At 38.6% G+C, this 25,038-nt stretch overlaps 1 protein-coding gene across 3 annotated transcripts in view; it reads right to left on the reverse strand.

The window, feature by feature from the left end:
• GRID1 (glutamate ionotropic receptor delta type subunit 1) overlaps window positions 1-25,038 on the reverse strand; it is a 544,302-nt gene that overhangs the window by 238,428 nt on the left and 280,836 nt on the right. For all 3 annotated transcript variants that reach the window (XM_064464794.1, XM_064464796.1, XM_064464795.1), the window contains exon 4: window positions 6,291-6,496. In XM_064464794.1, the coding sequence (XP_064320864.1) occupies window positions 6,291-6,496 (206 nt within the window). The remainder of the gene's footprint in view (window positions 1-6,290; window positions 6,497-25,038) is intronic.

Raw genomic sequence — 25,038 nt, forward strand, 5'->3', positions numbered from 1 at the left:
TGCATCCCATTGCCTTCCACTGTATGGACATGTCAGCTTTTTCAGGGCCCTCCCACGTAAACAGGCTTACCTGGCACCGTGCCGTTCAGACTCCATATTTAACAGTGAGATTGAGGAAAGATAAAATATAATGGATGAGAAAATTAACAAAGAGAATGAAAAAAGAAAATTAGGTAATGAAAAACAACAAGAAATGAAAATTAATGAAGCTCATGAGACAATTAAAGTTAATTTAAAACATTTCAACCCTTTTGTCAACCAGATATTTGACCCGGTTTCCTTCAGACCTGACATCTTTACTTGTAGACAGCAGCAAAATTTTTAGGAACTGAGTCATGTTTTAGCAACTGAACACCTGCAATGAAACAAGGACCCAAGAGTACACTGAGGATTAAGCATTTGGAGCAAGAGGAACGCCCAGTTCCTGTACATACAGATTTAATGACATTTAAAAATAAATGATCTCCTATGTATAAGTGCCCAGTCATCAGATTCAAAACATGAGCTAAAAAATCTAGTTCCTTCAGACCAGGCATATTATTACTGACACTGAGGGACTCAGTAAGGCTGCTAGTAAAATAGTTTCTAGACTTATAAGGGCTTTCTGTAACTCTTGCCAATATACTAAATTTCCATGTTTTTTTCTCAATTGACCCACAGTGCCTCACAAAACTGCTACCGGTTATTGTTAGAGATGTACAAAATTGGATGCAAGCCTTATGTTTCTCATGATTTCAACATTCACGTTCAATATCTGATGCAACAGTACCAGTGAGTCAAACAAGAGATGTCTAAAATTATTGTCACTTTAAACATACCTGCAGTAGTAAAAAGAATGTCATTTACATAAAGCTATGTAGGCAATTCATGAAGTCATTTATTCACCAAATCATGATTTTGTTTTCCTCTTCACAGTGCCTACAAATCCATAACAACATACGTATTTAAATGATTGTTCCAAACATGTTCTCACAGTGATCCCATAGCTTAGATTAATCATGATGAAACAAAATCTGGGAGAGTTTTGGGGGGTTTTTTGGCCTAATGGAAAGAAACGTGCTTCTTTCAGTTGGCTTTTAGTAGTTTAATGAGGTTTGCTTGGGTTTTAATTATAATTATTATTCTCTTTACGCACAAAAAGTCCTCCTGTATTGCGAATGTCAGCAATAGCAGACAAGGTTTTAGCTCAGAGGAAGAAATAGAAAACCAGTGGAGGATTTACAAAAAATAAGGGGGGTATCATTTAACTTGAACTATGGAAAGAAGAAAGTATTATTTCTACAGTTCTGTTACCAGCACTCACAAATCACTACCAGCTTTTTAAACAAATAAATTGCCTTCTAAAAACAGAAGAGGCATAATATTTTTTCCCCAAAATTATTCACCAATATTTCAAGATGATTAAATACTGTATATAAAACAGATATACAGACTAATATGCTGAACATTTGCAAAATAAATAGGAGATATATGCCAATATGAATGCCAAGTGCCAGAAAATTAGTATTAAACACTTTTCCTGTTAAATTCTGAAAATTGAAGGTTCTTGCTTCCTATGAAAAACCATTTCATACAATTGCTTGTGGGTACAGGCTGTTCAAGATGCCATAAATAATTCCTGCAACTCCAGTCAAGTAATAGCATGTCACCAACTGCAGAAGGGAAAGAGAAGGCTGGAGCGTTGTTCACAAAGAAGTGCCAGCTGGGAGTGCTCTGGGAGTAAGGTACTGAGCAGCCGCAACGGCCGGGAATGAAGGAAGGCCACAAACCAGTGTGAAATGGTCCCCAACGCAGAATATCTTTTCTTTTTTAAAGAACCAGTCAGAACTTTTGACATTAACTAGGGTAAATGAGAAACAGTCTTTGCTTTCCAGTGAGGGCACAGAGCTGACTACATGAACAGGGCAGAGACAAATTGCAACTGTTTAACAAACTCAGTGTTATTCTGGAAGTTTATATGTTCAGCTGAGATTGGAATTGCAGTGATTCGGATAACCCTGCTGTAATGATACAGTGTTTTAGTATGAATTTTTAATGCAATTAATCTGCTCTCTTTTATTATTAATTTTTTTTGAACTTGTTTACTCGGCATGCAAAGAGTTCTGCTTTCAGCTGGTATGCTGCAGTGATATGCATATATACTAGCAACCTTATTGCAGGAAGCCTACTAGCTTACAAGGCAAGATAGACTCACAACTAACGTATCATTTTCAAAGATGCGCCTAAACAGAAACATTTTGCACTTCAGTGAGGCTGCCAAAAAAAAAATTAAGACTGACTTAGTTTTGTAAAGCAAAGAATTTCTTTTCAAATCAATAGCCTCATGCAACTGTGTTACAGCCTCCATTTTACCGGTTTTCAAAAGTAAAGGTAATAATATCTGTGAAGAAAGAAAAAAAAAAAGCCTCCACAGCTGACAGTCACTGAGCAACTGCAATAGGAAACGAGAAACACTGAACTGGAAGATCCCTTCCTCCTCTTCAAATATCTTGTATACAAAATGTGCAAAGTCTGAATTAATTCACACAATGAACGTTTCCTGATATGTCTTCAGAAGGACCCCCGGGTCACCTAGAACATCCTTCAAACTAGTTCAGGAAAGACTGCTAGACTAAGTTACTGAAGTGTTTTATCTAGTGAACTCTCCATCACCCTGAAGAACGCCGCCCCGCTGACCTCTCTTGCCGAGCCCTCACACTGCCTAACTGACCTCCCTGTTAGAAAGCACTCCCTGTTTAGCTTCAGGTCATTGCTTCCTGTCAGACCACCCATGATCGCCTTTAATTCCTCCTCCTCCTCTCATGTTTCTTCTCAAGTATTTGTCAGTTCTATTCCCTTCGGCAGGCTGTATATAGCGCGTTCCTGAGACCTGTCTTCATAGGTCACGCTCTCCTATACTTTCATCATTTTTGTCACCTCTCTTTGAACGGTTTTTCCATGTATTCATGTCACTACGCAGTGCACAGCCCTTAATGATAAAAGCAATCCATACAAATATACAAAAAAATGTACCCTTTGGTAAGCGGAAGAGGCAGGTGAAACCCGGCTGTCCCAAAGAGTCTCAGATCCCGTGTCCGGGCCAGAGAGACTAAACAGCTGAAAGTAATAAATCTCCTTCCCATTTCTGAATTACGAGTTCTTCTTCATTTCTTTCTATGTATTGCCTTGCAAGGAGATCACACTCTTCAAAATATAAAATCATTTTTGCTGTTACCTGTTAAAATTGAGACTGCTTTCGCATATAAACCGAACAATGGTACCAGGCCAAATAGGTTGGGGATTTTTGCAGATGGAGAAGGGAACATTTAACTCAAAATGATTAAGGAGGGACACACTTTCTTCAGATTAGGTTTGCTGTAATCCAAAGTGACCTTTTAATGTAAAACCTAGGGTAGGTAATATTTTATAAAAACCTCTACCTTCTGTTTTCTGAATAAAGGCTGATTCCATGTTTATACCTATACCACTGAAAACATTTTTTTTTTCCTCTCTCCGTCCCTCTATTCTTACAGTCAAAGCAGTTTCACAGAAGAACAATAAACCTTGAACACCTATGAAACGTCAGTAATATCAGCTGCAGTAAGTTTAAAACAACAGAACCAGGCATTGAAGATACTAAGCCAGTAAAGTGAAAATGATGCCTAAACAAAAATTAAAGAAATAATCCTAAAATTGAGGAGTTATATGTGAAAAGTTTTCCAAATTCTATGAGATGTCAGAGTCCCCTAACTCTCTGCATCCAAAGTCAGATGAGATCTCTCTGGCCCACCCAGGAGATAAGTGAGGCTGAAATTTGGGTGCATATTTTTAGCAGGAGAAATACGCCACTTGCAATATCGAAACAGGCAAAATAAATCTTCTACCAGCTTCCAATGGCTGATGTCTATGACTTCTGCTAAGAAAAATTTGTTAAAACCATTCATATCAGGCTTCATAATCCAGACACTACCCAAGAAAGTCTCTTGGTTTTGTTCTGCATTCCACAGAAGGGTTTGTGTGCAATGCCTGTTTTTTATGAAGTTACATTATCGTTAGCCAGTAGACTTTAATAAGATCTAGTTGAAGTTTTTCAGATATTTTTTCCCCTGCTACAAAATATCATCTCAGCAAACCTCAAAATCTTAACAACAAACCTTTCTCTCACATGGAATTTTCCATTTTCAGAAATTTACAGAAACCAAGCTTTAAACCTAATTTCTCCTCTTTGTTCTTATTTGTAACTTGACCTAAAATAGAAAATATGAAAATAAATATACCCAAAATTTAAAAATAAAGTCTTCGAATTTGTTCTCAGGTTACTATTTATCTACTTATGTTTGCCTTTTTTTTTTTTTTAAGAGACCTAGATTTTTTTTTTCCCAAAACTGAAAAGGGAAATTGTTTTAAAACCTCAAACAACTTCCAAGATGCAGAGCCGGATTCATAATACTGCTAGTCAGCATACAGCTATATAGTACCTATTGCACAAAATATTTACTAACTTTGGAAATATGTAAACCCATTGAAGGCACTTCCTGCTGCATGTTGTGAATAACATATTTCTATAAATTATGTAAGAACGAGCATTTTGTTTAAGCTGACGGTTGTTTTCTAGACTGTCTGAAATTGTGCAGTAGATAATTACTTGCACTTATTGACTGAGCTATTGAGGAATCACAGTTATTCTAACTTTCCACAAAATGTAAGCCCAGCCTCTGCTCGCGAAGCGTTCTTCCCTACACAGTGCGCCTCGCATCTCAACTCTTTTGAGAGTTCCTTTCTAAGATTAAAATTTTCTTTTATAAAGCTTTTCTGAATCAATCAAGATTCAATATAGGAAGATTGCCAAATAAATTAATTTTCATCTCTGCCCACAGTTAAGCTCCTGCAGGGATCTGGAAAAATATCAAGATCATTAGCTTTAATGGTTATAATACACACTCTTTAAGGTGAAGTGAGTAGTAAAACGGTTTAATACATGAGCCCCTACACTCAAGAGACCTGCAGGGTCCTGACAGCGCACGCACATAACTCTCACGGACCTTTCTGGAGCCTTGTGCACTGAAGGGGGACAGAGCTCCTACCCAGCATGGGTCTCTATAAAGCACACGCGTTGATGTCTCTTTAATACCTGGTTTGCATGCTTTGTTAGGACGCACTGGAAAACTAAGCTATGTGTATTTTTGCTGGAGGCCTGCTACGAAGCAAAAAACCCACTGAGCTGTGTATAGGTTACCACGCTTTGAGGACAAGTGCTCCCTCATTCCTCTACTGAAAATCCCTGTGTATGCACAAACATGAGTAGAATTTGTACCTGTACTTAGTCTTTCCCAAGCCACACATTTGCCTCATTTATTTATGATAACTTTTACCCTATTAATTTAAAAATCACCAATAAACGTCAATGTGGAGCATTTACTTAGGCAGATATTATAAAAAACCATCATGAGCTAATTTGATTTCTTTTTTTTAATTTAGCAGGCTTTGATGCCATAGAACTGATAATTGGAAACAGGCCTCATCCACATTTTAATTTCTTGGTTCAGTCTTATCCTTGGTTATTTTAAAAAAAAGAATAAAAAAACCCCACCTATTTCATTGCCAAATTCTTAGTTAATGAATACATGTGAACTTATACCAAGGAGCCAACTCTCGTTCTCAACTCTGGCATATAAAGCACTGTAAAATAATTCATTATTTAATACTAAAAAAGCTGGATAAAACTAATTAATGCCAAAAATTAGCCCACAGCACAACATTAATTACAAGTTTGCCCAACAGCTACCTCCCTGTCCTAATTAGCCTTGTTGATTTCAAGAAACCATTAAGAAGAAGAGACAAACATATAATTTCTACTTCATACTTGATAAAAACCACTGTGATTCACCTGCCAAACATCAGTAAGATGCCCCTTTAACATGGATTTAGACATTTCCACAGTAAAGGTGACTCTCCCAGGCACATTATGTTTCATTTCTAATAGAATACAGCAGACTTTCTGTTAACTAGCAGACAGTGGTTGAAATCCAGGTGAAAAGCATTGGTATGGAAGACAACCAGAAAAAAAGAATTGCCCCACAGAACTGTATATTATTTTGAAAGTGCTTATCCGGCCCACGCTGTGCCGCTTGCAGCAGCCACACAGTACAGGTTACATGGAGTACCTGATATTTCAATTCTCCAACACTAGAGTCCGACAATCTTATTTGACATTTACCAACCAGCATTGTCAAAATCTATCACTTCAGAAAACATGGCAAGGTATCACATAAGTTTCTGAAATGTCGATGATAAAAACAACTTGCACTGACCTCATTAATAAAAGTCTGGGCTCCCCGTGGGCTTAGGAGCAAGATAGCCCTTCGCAATGTGTCCCGATAGCGATTCAGCTCTTCTGTTTTCATGGTAGTGAAAAGGTTGGCAAAGACTCTGCTGATGTTCCTGTCCACTTTCTGTAATGATACATCAAGTCCCAGTCTTGAGGCCTGATCGAGAAATCCCTGCAGTCCACGTATATCTGTAGCATGGGGGGGGGGGGGGGGGGAGGGGGAAGAAAAAGAAAAAAGCCACTGCATCAACCTTCGCCAATTAGGCAAACACCACTAATTAGGAGGAAAAAGACGTTTTTTCTCGCAGTGCTGTCAGAAGAAGAGTATTCCACACAGCCACCTTACACAACTCCCTTTCATAGCCAATGCCAGTAGGGAAATTCCATCGACTACTTTTCCCCAGAGGTCTCTGAATGGCTCTTAGGAAGCTCCGCTTCGTGGACCTGGGTGGCTGTGGAGACCTCCTCAGCAGCTCAGCACCACAGGGCTTCACACTGCACAAAGAGGCAGTCCCGCTCCAACAATATTACAGTTTAACTGCATAAATCCAGGAACAAAGAAATAAGGAGAGGGATAAATCACTGACCCCTAAACTTCTTTCTACCTCAACTTATATCACATTAGATGATGCCTGTTTTTCCCATGAAAGAGTTATACACAGCCCTCCTTTTGACCCCTTTTTTCCCCCCTCTTTCCCTCCTATAAATAACCTACCTAACCAGAGTTTTACCATTAACCTGTAAACCTATGAAACTGTACACACAGCCCCAAACTATTAAGATATATTATAGTGTAAAAAAATTGGCTGTCAGTAGAGGAAATCATGCAAAAAAACCCCAAAACACAACCCTGTTCCTTTCAGTTCTGTCCCTCATTTTTACACTGATTGAAAAAAATATTTTTCCGCATTTGTTAGGACATTAAATGGAGGAAGACACGTTTTATATTATTTTCATGATGAACCTGCTGGTTCAAACTGTACTCTGTCTTCATGACTCTCAGCATTTTTCTATAATAAATGTCTGAGTTTATATTTTGCAGTGAAATTTAGAGCAAGAAAAAGGTCAGAGCTTATATTGAACCAGGCTGCTCTCAAAATTAACAGTGGCCTCATCACAGCTATATCATGTCATTAGGAGCCCTTGATTCTTCTGAAACACATATAACTTGTCTTGAATAAGAAAGTATTTAACCCTCTTCTCTCACATTTATTTCTCACACTTATATTATCAAATTTCAGCTCGTGGGTGATGCTGAATAGTGTAAGTTAGAGTACATTTATTGTTTTCATAATAAAACCCGCTCTTCAGAAAACTTTCCTATAACTCTAATGATCTCCATAAACTAGATTATAACAGCTGGTTTGTTTGTTTGTTTTTTAAATCTTGGAAGTAAGCAACATCTAGTGAAATGCTAAGTATCAATACCAGACACTGCTAAAGACAGAGGACTGAAAACCAGTCTGATTCCAGCCAGTAGCATTCCTCGCTGCCCCATCTGGGTGGGCTCTTAGGCAACCACCAGTCTTGGTGTTGCACGGACAGAGAATATACCCATTAACCCCTTTTTTGTCCCTCCAAAAAATGCTGTATGAAACCTGACACAAGTAAAACATTGCAAGGATAACACCTGTTAAAGACTTTAGCTCATGTACAAGTGCAATATATTCAGGTCAACAAGATGACCAGCAAGCTTTAGATCTAAAAGGAAAGCACTGAAGGTTAACTTGAGTAGTTTCGTACTTCTATCCAAACATGGGAATGCTTGTTAATGTGATTAATTCAGCCTCAGAAAACAACTGAATTACAGAGAAACATCAGAAAGGAACAGAAATTAAGCTAGGGTTGTGCCAACCACAGCAGACTCTTTACTGCCTTTTTAAGTCAGGTTTAGTTGATAAGATCACCGCTTCAGTCAACCTCACCATCAGGAAAGGTGAACTCATGAGGGGTTTTTTCGCTAGTGACTTCGGCAGGTCTAAAGCAATTTTGTCACACTGTTAAATACCTGCTAGACTTGCTTATTGTCTAAAATCCTAAGCCACTGAGGAAAGGAAGGGTTTATCGCTATGCAGGCATGTCTGGAAAATACCAGAAGACTTCAGCACTTGTATAACTGCTAAATATTGCAGGTGTGCTGAAATAATGACAGTGACAAACAACTATTGTTTACAGGTTAAAGTATTTTATTAAAATTGTCAAGCTATGTTTGGATTTTACTAATTTAAATTCAGTAAACTAGCATTCATTACCATACCTACGCTCAGTTTATGGATCTATGATACATGAAACACAAAGATTTTTCTTCTAATGATGTTTAGTCCTTCAAAATTACTGCAGCGCTTGACAAGCAGTAAGAAAGTTCTCTTTCTTTCTAGTTCAGTAACGACGTGACTTTTTGTGCAAGCATCTGAAGTCATCACTGCACAAAGGAAAGCTGTTTACCAAAGATTAACCGTGCTGATACTGCTCTAGGTTTTTTGCCTTACGTTTTCAGCTGACCTGCTGAACCACTGGTTAGAAATATTGTGGTAGACCAGTGCAAAATACTTGATGCACATGGAAAGACTATTTGGCCTTGGGAGAGCATTTTGTATTCCCTTATAAGTTTTTTCCCCAAGGAAAACAGGCTAATTCCCTGTTTGAAAAATGGGAAGGATTCAGACTTTTTCCAGCTTGAGAGCAAAGCAAATTCTAAGACGGAAGAGGCTGTCCGAGCTCAAACGTACAAGCACAATCTGTCAGTTTTTCACAGATAAAAGTGAATGCGAATTTATTCAGTGTTGGCAATCAGAAAGAACTGTATGACTGTATCTTCCTAAACACTGACATGCCTGTTCCTGCATGACACTGGGGAGGAGGAAAAGGCTTGGTGAGAATTCAGATGTGGAAGCAGGAACTGAGGAGCAGTGTTTTCAGAGGTGAGTAACAATTTTAGGTGTCTACATAATGGGATGTTTTTTCACAAATAATTATTTGCAATCATTACCAAGAAGGCAATTATTTCTTAAAATGTATCAGTACATAAACACACACACACGTGCATATGCAGGAGCATCTGTTTATAAATCATAATGAATTAAGCTCAGTTTCATTTTATCTGACGTATCACATAAGGAAGTGAGTTTGATGCCCTCATTTTTTTCCCCTCCATTTAGTAGATCAAAAATCCATGCAACATAAAAGGAAAACTGAGCTTTGCTCCATGGCAGCTCAAACAGAAATAATCACAGAAGCAGTTCTGAATTTCTTTCCACTTCTTGTAGCAGGACAGTTAATCCTCCATTTTCTTTAAGACTAAAAGGAGTCTTATAAAATCCACATAGAATTTAATAAAAATAAAAAGGATTCTATAAATGGTTTTATCTCTTAAAATACATGTGCTTTCTGTCTCTTTTAGTCTTAACAGTGTCTTTTTAACAAAAATTTCAGATTCTAACATTAGTTATCCTCAACTATTACTAATAAAATAATTCCTTCTGCCTATTTATTTCATACTTTGTAGGAAACGTATATCAATCCAAACACAATCACAGTCAAACACTTCTGTCTAGAACATCTGACAGATGAAAGACCAGTTTGCTGTAACTACACAGCCTACAGCTATCTCTGCCTTCAGTTGTCCAATTAGTTGCTTTTGCTCAGGGTGTAGCCTACATTCAACCATAAAAACCACATAGTACTCATCTAATGGCCCATCTGATCTACACATGCTCAACAAGCAGAATTTGAGAGTCAATATCTGACAACTTCTCTTTAGATACCATTAGTTTCTTGAGGATGATCAAACACTTGCACCCCAGAAGGAAAATGACACCATACAAAATCCACTCCGATTGCTCATAAAAGTGATGTGTAAAACCATATAATAACTGGATATGCTTACAAAACTCTACTGTCAACCATGATCACATGAAATTAGCAGGTTGGAATTGGGACTCACTCACTAGAGTTTCATAAGAAAAGCAAACTTCTGTTACAAACTCTGTGTCTCTTCTGTTACATCTGGCTGGAGAGAGATCTCTGAGGCTGAGCGCCTTCTTCCTAACTCTGACAGATACACCATATGTTCAGGTCTGACAACAGAAGAACGAGACAATTTCAGGGATAACTATCAGAAGGAGGGAAGGAAAGCCTTGATGCTCTGCTAAGATATGAATTCTGTCGCTGTGACTGCAAAACTAATGCTGGCCATAAATAAAGGGCTTTATTGTACTATAAGGAATAATGGAATGTATCATTTCCTGCTGGAGGTGAGGGTGGTCACTGCGCTGGTTGACTGGAACACAAACATAAAAGAATAGTACTAAATGTGGCATTAGCTATGTATATGTAAAACTTATTGTCTTCTACAAAGTAATTCATTTTTATTAGATTATCTATAGTCTTGTTTATACCAAAACATTCACAGAATCTACCATAGCATTCATCTTTCATAAATTTACAGGATATGATTCTTGGCCTTGACACAAGCAGCTTTAAGCTATTATTTTTGGTGTGAAACAGCTGTGTGGTTGGGCACAGCTAGCCTTTAAGGATGGCTCATTGTAGAAAGGAATTTCCAGGAGGTAGAGAGCAGTATATTGTCTTTTCAACACCAGTTCCTAACCCCACTTGACAGAAATAGAGGCAGCACACGGCTAGGAAGCAGTTTACTTTGGGTAGAAAACAGCTGGAAGCAAACTGAAGTACGAAGCTGGAGCTGAAGGCAAGGCTGAAGAAGCAACAAGAAAGAATTTCTCACCCTTTCATTCTTATCCATCACCAGGTAAATTCTGAGAGGACTGAAGTATCATCACCAAGCTCTATTTTCAAACGACCGACACCAATGCTTTCACTTGTACATTTGTAAGAGGGAAAAGTAAATAAGTGTGAAAAACAATGGAATCAGGCAGGAAACACTGAGCTTTTGAGTTTTCTCATTTGCTGATTGTAGGCTTTACTCACTTTCCCCCCCTCCCCCCCCAGTGTTAGTTTTATTTGAGTGCTATTTCGGCAATATGTTTAAAGTAGTGAGAAAAGTGTCAGAGAGACTTGGATAGTTTCATTATTTTAGTATTTATACACTTGTAAAAAATATATTCACCTCTTCCAACATTTTAGGAATATTACCAAGGCCTTTTTCCCTATACTTAAGCTCCAAAGGAAGGCAAAAATAACTATTTCTTACCTTTAATGCAAAGATATTCTGCTTTACCTGGAGGTTTGTTTCCCCTGACTGCAAAATGGACAGAATAATTCCCACTTATTATTGCATTTGTTAGGACAGAATAAAATACACATTCTAGGATTCACTGATTTGGAAGATAACCTATAAACACCCTGAAACAGGTTTCCTAAACCACCTCAGTTTCATGGGTTTCATTAATTTTACTTTACAATGGCTGCTGCCCCTCATTTTTGCAGCTGCAAATTATTTACGTAAGAACTAAGGGATAATAAGACTCATGTAAGAAACAGAGATGCACATCATGATGATTAGACTCCTGCTGCACTGTAAGCTTTCTGAATGATTTTGAATACCATCTTTGGGTCCTTGCTACAGATAACAACCTACTTGAAGGGTTTGAATATACTCTAGCAGTTTAGAACGCTGGAAGTGGACATACTTCAGATATAGCCCTTATTCTTAAGTTACTAAATAACAAAATTCTCTTTCTTCAAACAATAGAGGGAAGATTACTATTTAAGCTTCCAAAAGATAATTATTTTGTCCAAATCATCTAGAAAAATTATTTTCAGCAAGCTCTGAAATTTTCAACGTAAAATACTCACAATATTATTTTAACTGTGCAAATAGTTATTAGACCAGAAAGTGTAATAATAAAGTCTGTTACAATAGATACAATTACATTAATATTTGAATATAAGTGCTTATTGAATCCCAGTGCAAATGTGAAATGGTATTAGTAAGGTATATTTTCTACTTTTATGATTTTTTTTTTGCTTTGTTCTCACAGTCTCTGTCCAAGCATGTAACGTCTCTCTCCATCTTCCACATTTCCTCGCATCTCTGCCTGCCATATCCCCACAAACACTGCTGAGATAATTGCAGTCAGCCAGAAAAATTTTTCTACAAACATTAGAATTCACAATTTCAAAACAATGACTGTGATTTAGTCACATCATTCCTAATGAAGTTTCACTTCAAAAACCTTCTGCTAAAAATTATTTGCCTTCTTGCATGCTTTTAGATACACCAGAGCTCAAAGTAACTCCTCTGCAATTATATCCCATTTTCTTACTAGCCAGTAACTAGGCAATAGTTATTAGAGCAAGTAGGTGTAATAGCAAGTCCAATAAATCAATGAATTAAATTGGATTTTTTTAATTATCCAGCTTATATAAGATAATAACCTGTACCAGTCTTAGATAAACAGAGAGTGAAACAGGAGCAATCGCGCAGCGATACTTCCCTCTAACATTCTCCCAACAATTCACAGTTTGCAGTGTAGGGAATTCCTCGGGCAGGTGTGGTTTCTATGTATTTCTATGCGCTACACAGGTGTCTTTCCGCATCGTAACCCTCAATGGCTTTCTCCTCCATGGAACAGCACAGTTTCCCTTTAAGCCCATGTAAACTATGAGCACCCAGATCAGTTCACCTTCAGCATTTTAGCCTGGCAATTTTCAGGATCCCACTGGACTCTCCTTGCCCCTTTTTACACATTTCTCTCCTGGATAGTTCTACTAACATCAATCAAACACAAAGCAACGTGCCAGTGCCTGCAGTGCCCGACCAACCAGGCACTTCATAATGCCATTCAGACCTAGAAGCTGCATAGCCTCTTCTCAAAGAGATGAGAGAAAAGCAAGAAATCAGAGATTTCTGGAAAGAATAAAGCAGGCTTATCAGAAATGTAATCTTTGAAAAACACACAGAACATTGTTTTGCCGTTTGAATCTAGATCACAGGCTATTTTACTACCTTTCTGCAGAAACTGAAAATCTTACTACATGTGTTTTGATACAAGCACCAGGATTAATCAAATGCAAAGGCCTACTCAGAAGCCCTTATGATATCAAAGGCTGAAGCCCGTACATTAGCCACAGAATTTTTTTATTGGGCAGTTATACTGCCTACACCGATTTTGTTATCTGGCTTTTAAATATGAAAAGGACTTTGAATAGAGACAAATCATAGCTATTAATGATTTTCACTCCTGAACAGATGGGAAGGGGCAGGACACACTATAAAGTCAGATGTCTTGCATGCAACAAACATTTGTTTTTAGATTCGACCTATCATAGAAGGCAGACATCACTATTAAAAAATGTTTAAAAGTTACTCTGCACAACTGATGGTTCATAACTGAAAGAGGTGATCCAGTCTGAAGGGAACTGGAGCTTCCCAGGAGGCCCAGAAGCACAAAAGCCTTTTAAAGGCTACAATAGCCCTTTCACATTCAGTATGAAGGTCAACTATAGGTCTCTCCTGCTGGATTTTAACACTTAGCATTCAAAAGCACAAGGGATACCACCTCAGGAAATTCAGTACTGTTGGAAAACACGTCGACATACGCTACAATTGAGGTAAAAAGGGAATTCACTGAAGAACTAGCATTTCCATTCAAATCCTCCATTTAATTCTTCCGAGTGCAATAATTGCCAACTGTTTGCCCAATGGCCAACCACTCAAATGAGCTGTAATAGCTTCTCATCTCACTACTGCTATTAGTATGTTAAAATACTTTCCAAGACACTATGCAGAGTTATTGATGGATCTTTTTATGAGACCAAAATAGATGTACTGACAGAAACTTTGCTTTTGCTGACATATATCCTAAGTTTAAACAAAAGATTTCTGTCACCCAAATTAATTTTAATTACTGCATTAAATTACTGAGCCTAATATTTGTCATGGCTGAGTACAAGCAATTCTAAACATCCATCCACCAGTACATTAGGAAAATATACATTTCTTCTTTTGGAGGGCTGAGATGCACCTTCCTGAAGCCATACTATTTTACATGAACATCTGAATTAATAACATCTGTTTGGGACATTGGGACTGTAAGCCTGTCTGCTTTAACACAAGTGCTATTGTTACTGTTAGGAAATGTGTTACTGTATTGTAAGTTTGGTTGTCATACTTTGACGCATGAATTATGTCCTTCAGAAATAAGACCGGTAACCCTAAACTAGGGGTAACCAAATGCAAATAAACACATCCTGAAACTAACCAAATGTGCAAAGGGAATGGCTTACGTAGAGAGGCAGAGGGTATTTCTTGTCAGAGAGAACCAGAAGTCGCCTGAGAATCCGATATTCATTCTGTATGTGTGTATAGCCAAGTGTCCAGCATAGAGAAGGTAGAAGAACATCCCTTTGGTTTTAATGGGTTGCAGAGTGAGTCTCCCTCCTGTTTAAATCAACTTTAAGTAATGCACATTCTGATCTCCGGAGAGACTGCAATAAAATAACTGCAGATAGATAAATTAAATTCCCCCTTGAGGAAAGGCTACTGGCAGGAAGACCTTATTCTTTAATATGTGTAACAATAATTATTTATACAACACCTTTCAGCTAAAGAACTTACTGTACTTTATTAACATCTGCACAGTATAATAAAGTACACACTATAAATACACATTACAGGAGCTAGTTGCTGTTATACCTATTTAACTACATGTCAGCAAATAATAATTCAACTTTTAATTGAAGAAACTTTCTCCCATTGGAGTATTTCTGTATGTTCAAGTAAAAGTCAGGTGCCCTGGGCATACGAGGAGCAGAGAGGCTGCCAGAGCTGTCGGCTCTCATGTTGTTGTCATCGTTCTAGGGATGGAGTCCTCTTCACTGAGGAAACAGGAATTCTCTTTAAGGTTACTATTTCTCAACCAGTCTCAGATTTTGGACAATCAAGTCACTACAAAATTAACATCAGTAAGGTCTCCAATATTCTACACTGAGAAATCTATACATCACTTTGGTAGGTGCCACAGTTTCACTCCATTGCTCATTTTTGAGAGCATTCAGAACAAGGCGGTACAGGGGCACTGAATCCACACCTCGTCTCGAGCCTTGTCACCATCGGTACAGTGCAGTGACCCGGTCAGCACCAGGCTGTTCTGTGTCACCGCACCACACGGACACCAGCTCACATGGAGCCCGAGCGTGGCACTGAGCTGCACAGAGCTCACCTGCCCTGGCAAGCCCATCCTGAGCTGCTTGGCCAACATTTGGTCACCTGCTGGCAAGCTAGGGCAGTGCTGTACATATTTTAGCTCAGAACTCAGGAAGAAGGAATCTCTGGCCAGTCTTTATTTTACTTAAATGATGTCCATCTGACTGTAATGAGCATGGTGGTATCTGAAGTTTAATTTCCTTGGCTAGCTGTTTGACGCAAAGTGCATGTTCATATAGACACTGAATTCAGAAAATTAGAAAAATTATGTGTCTTTAGTCTCCCACCTTTTTGAAAGCCCATTTTTGCAATACAGCCTCCATAAAACTTTGCACAAAAATGCAAAAGGATACAAAAATCAATTATAGAATCCTCTGTTCTCTAGTGTTTTCTGTTAAAAGCAAGATAAGAAGGATTCCTACTGAGATAACAAATCTCTTGGTGGGAAGGGGAGGGACTTGAAAACAAAAACTAAGTTCATGTCATACATAATGACTGTCAGTTAATTCGTAGGAATATGGCAGCAACAAACAAACGGGGGGGGGGGGGGGGGGGGGAATCGATTGCCAATTACTCATTTATATCATCACAACTACTTTTAGTACAACGGCAAATACAAGTACTCCATTCTCTAACAACATGACTCCGATCCCAGCGGGGGAGGTGGGGAGGGTGGGGAAGAAAAAAACCAACATGCTGGAGAATTAAAACATGATCTCGTTATACTTTGTCATCAGCTAAAAACTCCTCGGGTATCCCTCTGTTAGTTCCATGCTTTTGGAAAATAACGAGCAGTGATTACTGAAAAGAGAACTGGTAACACCGAGGTGGTACACTGTACCGAGATTAGTGCCCAAAGATTCTCCACTCATCGTGTTGTAAAAATAACATATTTTGACAGGCTGAAAAATTAGATGTTTTAGGTCTTAGTCCTACAAATAATCAAGTGTATATTTAGCTTTGTGTGAGGAAACTCAGTGCCAAGTGTCCTCCCATGTACGAAACCTCTCAACTTATGAGTAAGTGTTCACATAGCTACTACACACCGTGATTTATTCCTATGATGACAATAAACCCTTAAGTGAAGAACGCACTTCCATCTTCCAGGATGTGAAGCCCTTCTTCCTTAAAACAGCAATAAAAACCAAGGAAAAGCTTCTCACCTGTTTAACTAATTCTCCTGTGCAACCTTCCTCTCCAAACTACAACCCTGATATATTAACAGCTTGCGCCCATGCCTGATGCGTGGCCGTTGTGAGGGCACAGTAAACTTGCTCTTGAACAGCATGCCTAATATTTGTTTCTTGTGCGCTCAGACACAAGAGTAATTACCCAGGTTCCACTGAAGCACTCCATTTGAAAATTAACAACCATCGAACAATAGCTTTACTTCTTCTCCTTGCTATATTTCTGTAGAGCAACAGTAAAGAGAAATATTTACAGGCTTAGGAAAACAGCATCTCCTCATTAAAAACTCAGCTACAGAAAGGGATAATGGGAAAATGGGAGCATAATGCTACATAGACTTTTCTACCTCCATTAGCGTGTCCCACACAAATTTAATCACAATACCTTCGAATAAAAGCAGTCAAGTACAGTAAGAGACTTTTGTTTACTAATCAAAACCATCCCCAGTTTGGCAGCAGAGTAAATCTCAAAAAAATTCCACTTGCAAACAACAAGCAAGTTACTTTGAAAACTACACTCAGAGGTACCTAAGTGCTTGGACAAGGGAAACAAAACTGCACGTTCAAAAGCAAGAAGTATTCAGGGTTCTCAGTTCACTTCAATAAATAGAGGGTTTTTTTTGTGTATTTATTAAATTGGGGGTTATTATAGCATCTCCTTTGCATTTTTTTTTGACTAAATGAAACAAGAGAACTACATGCCTCAGTAAATTTAAATTGAGATTTGATTGTGGGACTCTCAGACAAAGCTTCAGTGCAGGTCGCCCAAAATCTGACAAGCTTTTATCTACTGATTACAGCCATTAATATGAAGGCCAGTTAGGAAGTCCAATATACCCTAAGGTTAACATTTGAATGAAGAGGTCTATTTTTTTCTCCCCCTAATTAACTTGATCCCTTAGCTAATGTCTTTTAATTTATTGGAAAGGAATTAAGCAATTTGAACGTCACCGGGAAAAATTTTGTCTTTAGAAAAGGCTGTGAAGAACATCTCTGGCGGAGCAGCACCATGCTGGTACTGGTATCTTTGCTGGGTGCTGGCAAATCTGCACCCCTTAACACGGTTCACTGAAGCAGACGCTGTGCTAATTTCAGTTACTTTAAATAAAGCAATGGCTTGGAAGAGGACAAGATGTCGTGCCAGAAAGGATAGGATAATATGTTACCGCCAGGCATCCAAAAATCCATCAATCAGTTAAGGACAAGATTTTAAGGTAATTACTGACTTCTCATTTTTCTATTCTTGTGGAATAGCTGGAGAGGGGAAAACAGAACCTTCTGTTTAAGAGCAGCTTGTATTACTACAACATAGTGAAAAGAAAATATGAGAGATTAAAAATATAACTAGTAAATTCACATAACTTTTACATATTCCAAGAAAAAAACCTAAATCTGCTGAGTTCATGAGAATAATTTATCCATGTGACGTTTTAGTATAAAGGCACGGAAAGTCTATTTGAACTGTAGATGAATCAGCTGCAGGCTTTCAGATTAACATACAGTTTTTATTTTTATCGTTATCTTTTATTCTGCTCCTCACTCCAGGTACAATCAATCCCAGGTTTTTACTCCTGGGACACAACACATTAAGCTGCGCCTCTTTATAGCTTTAAGATAACTTCCACGTTCTGCAATTGATCATAAAATGACCAGATAAAGACTAACATTTCTCATTCTACTAGCTCATTCATGCACTGAGCATAGCTAATACCTCTTTTAGTTGTCTCAGGGTTTGAGTTTAATCACCATTATAATCATAGTGCTTTGATGCTACATGATATGTTCAAGCACTTCTGTGTCTGAAATATATTCGGTTAACATAATTAATAACCTGGGGGGAGGGAGGGGGATGGACATGGGAGAGGGTGAGAGAACTCTTGTCAGCAGAACATGACCCAGATCTCTGAAAGACCACTTCAGAATGCCAGCTGGAAATCTTTGGAAGGCAAAATAACATTGAGTTATTTTCTTCAGCTTAGATATCTCTGTTATTTTATCATCTCAGTCTCCTCATTTTAGCAAAAATGAGGTTCATTCCTGTTCAGGTGTTTCTTCAAATCTCTTCATTCACTCATATAACCATTCCTCTCACTATCATGAGGTTGCTTTTGGTGGGTGAGTACTTAATACATTTCATCTGCTCCCTTCTCACCTGTCCTGGTTTCAGCTGGGATAGAGTTAAATTTCTTTGTAGTAGCTGGTATGGGGCTGTGTTTTGGAGTTTTGCTGGAAACAGCGGTGATAACGTGGAGATGTTTTAGTTGTTGCTAAGTAGCGCTTACACTGGTCAAGGACTTTTCCAGCTCCCCGTGCTCTGCCGGGGGCACAAGGAGCTGGGAGGGGACACAGCCGGGACAGCTGACCCCAACTGGCCCACGGGATATTCCATACCATATGGGGTCATGCTCAGGATATAAAGCTGGGGGAAGCAAAAGAAAGGGGGGGACGTTTGGAGTGATGGCGTTTGCCTTCCCAAGCAACCGTTACACACGACGGAGCCCTGCTGTCCTGGCGATGGCTGAGCACCTGCCTGCCTGCGGGAAGGAGTGAGTGAATTCCTTATTTTGCTTTGTTTCCATGTGCAGCTTTTGCTTTACCTGTTAAACTGTCTTTATCTCAACCCATGAGTTGCCTCACTTTTACTCTTCCCATTCTCTCCCCCGTCCCACCGGGGGGGAGTGGGCGAGCGGCTGTGTGGGGCTCGGCTGCTGACTGGGGCTAAACCACAACATCACCCTTAATATTTATTTAGATGCATCTCCTGATAAATAACTACAATGACTTCTACAACAGCGCAGACAATATAGCTGTAAACTTCAGGGAACGAGACAGCCGTGTAAACTGCTGGAAACACCCTTATTTCAAAACCTTCTGGCAAGGGGTTACAGCTACAGTTTCACACTTCATTTCTTTTGACATGTCCCCAGAACCACTGCTGTGTGTATCTAGTGACAGTACTTGAAACCTCACATCCCAGCCACCTCCGAGGCTCTATTACACTATCTACTGTTTGCATAAACACAATCATTTTTTTTCCCCTGGAAACAAGTATTCAGTGTCTGCATGAACACAGCTCTTTGCTCAAAAGAGTGGAACAAATGACCAGCAAAATGCGCTTTAACACCAGAAAAAGAAAGCTGGAAGTTAGGCTCTTGAGAGTCAGGAGGTCACTGATTAAATTCTTTATAGATCAAGATCTGTTTCTCTCTCTCTCTCTTTTTTTTTTTTTAATTGTGGAAAGAGTCTAATACTAAAAATACCAGTTTCTGCAGTTTTTGGTTATGTTGTAATGGTATCCTGATTTATGCTTTCTTTCACCCCTTATTGCCAAATCTTCCAAGTTAAAAGAAAAAACCACCCCAAAAAAGCCAAAACAAAAACAAACAAACAAAAAACCCACAAAAAAAAACTCAACAGACAGGTGTTTTCCTGTTCTTTTTGCTCACGTATCTCTGATTTGCTTATTCACATTCCCCTCCGGTACGGTAACTCCCACATCCTCCTTTACTTCATACAAGTACAATGGGATCATATATACATACATGAATTTATATAATCTCAATTTTTCTACTTTATCATCCACTGATTGAAACACACAATTTAAATTTACTTTTAAAGGGTGGAATAGGTCCCTACACTCTCTTCTTATAGCGCAGTAATTCATTTCCACCTGAAGTGATCAGTGATCAAATTATTGATTCTACAATGTTTCAAGGTTTAGCTACGTGTATATAAGTCCCTTTCTCAACCCCAACTAGGAAAAGTCCTACCAAGAACATGAGTATCTGTTTAAATTTCTGTGGTATGAGAGGCAGGGAGGGGTAATAGGACTCCATTGCTAGAGCAATAGATAACAAGCAATAAAAATATTTCGCTTGAGCAAACGTGGTACAATCTAAGTGCAAAAGCCAAAGGAGGAATATTAGATTGAATATAGACTAGTTAACTGAGGATAAACGTACCGGGGGGGGGGCGGGAAGACTTCTTGAACTTCGCAGTATGCTGATGACAATTTGAGAAGACAGTGAGTAAAAAAAAAAAACTACTTAGAAGAGGATGAATCATCTGAAATTTGCAGTGGATTTAGTGAAGTGCATAGCCCCATGGGCTGAAGAGATGTGAAGAGAGATAGTGAGGTTGACTGTGAAAATGAAAGAACTGGACACTGAGGAGTGCCATGGGAATACCGAGGGAAATTCTTTTAGCAACTACTGAAGAATAGAAAGGAAAAAAACAACACAAACTGAAGCGTATCCTCAAGCCTGTTACTTCATTTACATTTTTGGCCTGATTCTGAAGAAGGAAAAAACCCCAAACAAACAAAAAAAACCCCAAACCAACCAACCACGCGCTCCTGAGGAGTTAATTCCTTCAGCAGAAGCGTAAGCAGGAAATATCAAGCAGGCTCAGAGATGTGGTGTCACTTCAGTCAATGGCATAAGGAAAGCAGCCACTTCACTGCTGTGCAGTTCCAGCGTCCGCTTTTCAAAGGAAACGTTAAAAACCCAGGACAGATCTACAGAAATCGTTGAGTCTGGAAAGCAAGCTTTATAGTGAGAGACTGAAGAGCTTCAATCTATTTTGTCTATAGACTAAAGGGTAAGTCTAATGAAAATTTAAACAAGGATAAAACTTCTGATAGACAACTCCCTCAACGGGCAGAAAAAGCACAGAGGGAAGTCTCCTAGCCAGAATCTAAACCAAAACAATCAGAAAACAAACAAAAAACATTTCTTTAACTACCGAAAACAACAGAACTTCTTGGAGCGGTTTCCCTCAGGATGTGGGGGTTCAGATTAAATGTTTACAAGTCACCAGGAGAGCACCTTCTAAAAGATATGCAATATCTGAAAGACCTCATAAGCTTACTTTGAAAATAAAAATGTGATATTCTATGACTTGCGTTACATGATGAGTCAAAATATTCTGTCCTTAAATCTTTCATTCTTTGAATTTAATGAACCCTCGTGTAGTTTTGACCAAAAAAATAATTGCAAAGGTAAGAAAGTGACAACAGAAACCTGAAAATAGACCGGAGCAGAAAACCAGGTCCATTCTCAGCAGTGCCGCACCATTCTGAGGAGGTGACTGCACGAGTATGGGGAAGTACACACACGGTTTCATGGAAATATCCATCTCATCTGCATGAGGGGTTCATACAGCTTGACTGCAGAAGTCAAAAAAAGAAAGGATATACGCTGAACAACCCAAAACTGAGAAGAAAGCAAATGGAACGATCAGCTGCCTCTGTGACACATTCTGTATGATTAGACAATACCATGACCCCAGAAAGGATCTATCCCAAGGAAAGAAAACCAAGTTGTATAGACTTACTAATTCCTCCCTCACTCTGAAATCTGCCTTTCCTAATATCTAAAATAATATTTTTTTTTTAAATAACTGGTAGAAAAACTCAGATACTTTGAAAACACCAAAGAAATAAAAGAAATATCTACATTGGCATTCAGGCACTATCCCACAAAAAAGACATTATATGATAGGAATTCTTAAATCATACCAAAAAGACTTTATATAACAATTTACATTTGTATTTTACACACATTAGGATGAAAATAAGTTTACAAAATAACTGTTACAAAACTTTTCCTTGTTTCCAATTTTATAATTCACGACTGCAAATGAATTTCTGTGATGTTTATCTGACAGTCTTTGATGTTTCATATCTTAGTTTCTTTTCTTCCTTTTTTATTTTTTTATCTAACCTACCCCTTATTCCCATTGTAATAAATAGTCACTTTGATTTACAATTCCCTTCAGCCAAGTGAACAGAATTACATGTATAAAAAAGTCAAAAATGAAAAAACTAAATGGACATTCATATTTTGCAGATTTTTTTTGTAAGACAAGGATTTGAACTTTCTTTTTTTCTATTTATAGTGGTGTTTACAATTTTATTGTGACATTGTCAGTGCAAAGATAAAAATAAGCCGCAAATATAGTGTTTAAAGATATCAGCAGCTATTTTTTGCAGTTTTCTACATAAATAATAGGACAGGAGAGTTAAAAAGACAAGTTATCCTCTTGAGATTTAAAAAAACAAAATTGAACGTCATTCTGTCTTTAGACAGACACTACTACTTCCTCCAACTTAAAGACTCTCCAAAGGTCTATATACATACTCCGATGTCTGATATCTCAGACTCATCAGACATCCAGCGCCTATTTCTGTTGCAGCCTGCACTTCAACTACTTTGAATGTCTATTATTAGTTCTCTAATTATTAGATTTCATATAATTTGATTACTGTTACAAACAAAACGGCCAAGCTCCCCTTAAAGTCGCCCAATTTCTTGTTAGCCTCTACTAAAAGCAGCTGAAAGTAATGTTAGACTGAAAATTAAAATTACCATATCCTGCAGGTTCATTAAATTTATCTGATACAATTTTTAGGGAATATACTACGTGGAAAGTGATAACTCTGTACTTTTGCTTTCAATATGTGCATATAACTAACGGAGACTTAATAAAACTAGAACTTATCATTCTTCTCAGAAGTTATATCTTTAACATCACTCTTTCCTTTGTGCAATCCTCTGGACTCGACTGTCCCCATCTACTCACCTCTACAGCACAGCACGCTCCCTTTCACTCCACCCTCACCTCTCAGTCGCTCCTCCCATGTAATCATTCACGGTCTATCACCTTCTTCCCTTCCCCCACTTTAAAGTGCCTCTAAAGCAGTGTGCCCTCCACTCCCTGGGGATCCGGTGGAAGAGCGGGCAGAGCTCTCGCAAGCGCTGCGAGTGAGCCAGGGTGGCCACTGCCCTGTAAGGGACTTGGCCAGGCACGGGGCCGGAGAGTCCCAAGAGCCCTTCCCGATCCACACGTTCTCACTCTTGCAGGCTGGCTTGCCCTGCCTTGCTACAGGGGACACCGTAACACTCATTTTGTTAGCAGTGATGCCAGGATCCTTTCCCGCGTCTCCAAAGATGCCCCTCTGCAGTCCCCATCAACTTCTCATGAGTGTTACTTTCCCGCGCCTCCCAGAGCTGCTGCAGCAGGGGATGGCAGGATGGAGGAAAGGGCAACAAGAGAGGGGGGAAGGAGAGGAACTAGGGCTGGGCAAGGTGTTTTGGAGAAACGCTGCCTTGTAGGGTAGGAGCTGGTTGTAATTCAGAAAGTGAAAGGTCAGCTCCTGGTGATCCACTCTGCCACTTCAGCAATATCACTCACGTAAAGGGTTAAGAACCCATGAGGATCAGTCCCGAATTATTCCCTACAAGAATGAATTCATTCTAAAGAGGTTTTTTTGGGTGTTTAGTTTTTTTTTTAATTTTAACAGCGTATTTTTTTTAAATACTGCTGCCATTAGGAAGGTGATGTTCCATTACACATTTCCAAATTCCCCCATCACACTTCAGTGGTGCAGTGCTCCCTGCCCCGCACTTGGAGTCTAAGGCTCAGTGTGTGCAAGTTCTTGCACAATATTCCCCTCCATTGCCCTGACAGACTAAGAGCAGAAAAGACAGCTTGGCCTACCATTTCCAGACGGAGAAAGAAATGGGCAAAAACAGTCCATCTGGATAGAGGTGGGATGGTTAGTTTATACAGAGAGAAATGCCAGCTCTCCATACACGAACAGATTTTTTTTTTTTTTTCATGGTTTCCTGCTGCCTTGATCCTGAATAATCTGTAGCCAACTGTGTTCATCGGTCTGTGCTCATCAGGCTGACATGCCCTTCCCTGCAGGTGGCCGTTCCAGCAAACATCATCCAACTATTTTGGAAAGGCAATAATATTAAGAATGCACTGGCAAGGAGTCTTTTGGTACTAGCAGATTTTGATCATGATAATACTTATTAAATCTGATATACTGGATGAATACACACATTTTTATTACTCATCTAAGGAACTGTATCAACATGCAAATAAATATTCAAGTTCTGATGTTAACCTTTACCAAGTGCTTGGGCTGTGGTGAAAGAGATAAAATAATTCTAGGTAAAAACTTTGAAAATACTGGGCTACTCAAACGAATAGACTCATGATGTAAATTATAAGAACACTTGGTCTGCTCATTACATACAGGTAGAGAGAGTTGAATATTTTGGCCACTATCCACAGCACATCTGGCAATGCAAAAATATAAGTGGCATTAAAATGTTATTTGTATCATTGACAGTCATTAATTTCAATGAATTTTAACGACTGTAGCATTAGAAAGTTAAGTTCCATATCTTTATTACCAATATAATATGTGGGTATGTGATTATTATATTAATTATAAAAAACCCCTCATAGCTCCTGAGAGACATGAGCCAGAAAACAAGAGGGGAAACATCCAGACTCCATTTAGATGTTAAAAATGCCTAAATGATACAAAGTAATAATATCTGTAATTGATTTTATATATGTAATTCCCAGCTATTACTGGAGGAAAAATTAATCTTTTCAAC

The sequence above is a fragment of the Phalacrocorax carbo genome, chromosome 13 (assembly GCF_963921805.1).
Source record: "Phalacrocorax carbo chromosome 13, bPhaCar2.1, whole genome shotgun sequence".
NCBI lineage: Eukaryota > Metazoa > Chordata > Aves > Suliformes > Phalacrocoracidae > Phalacrocorax > Phalacrocorax carbo.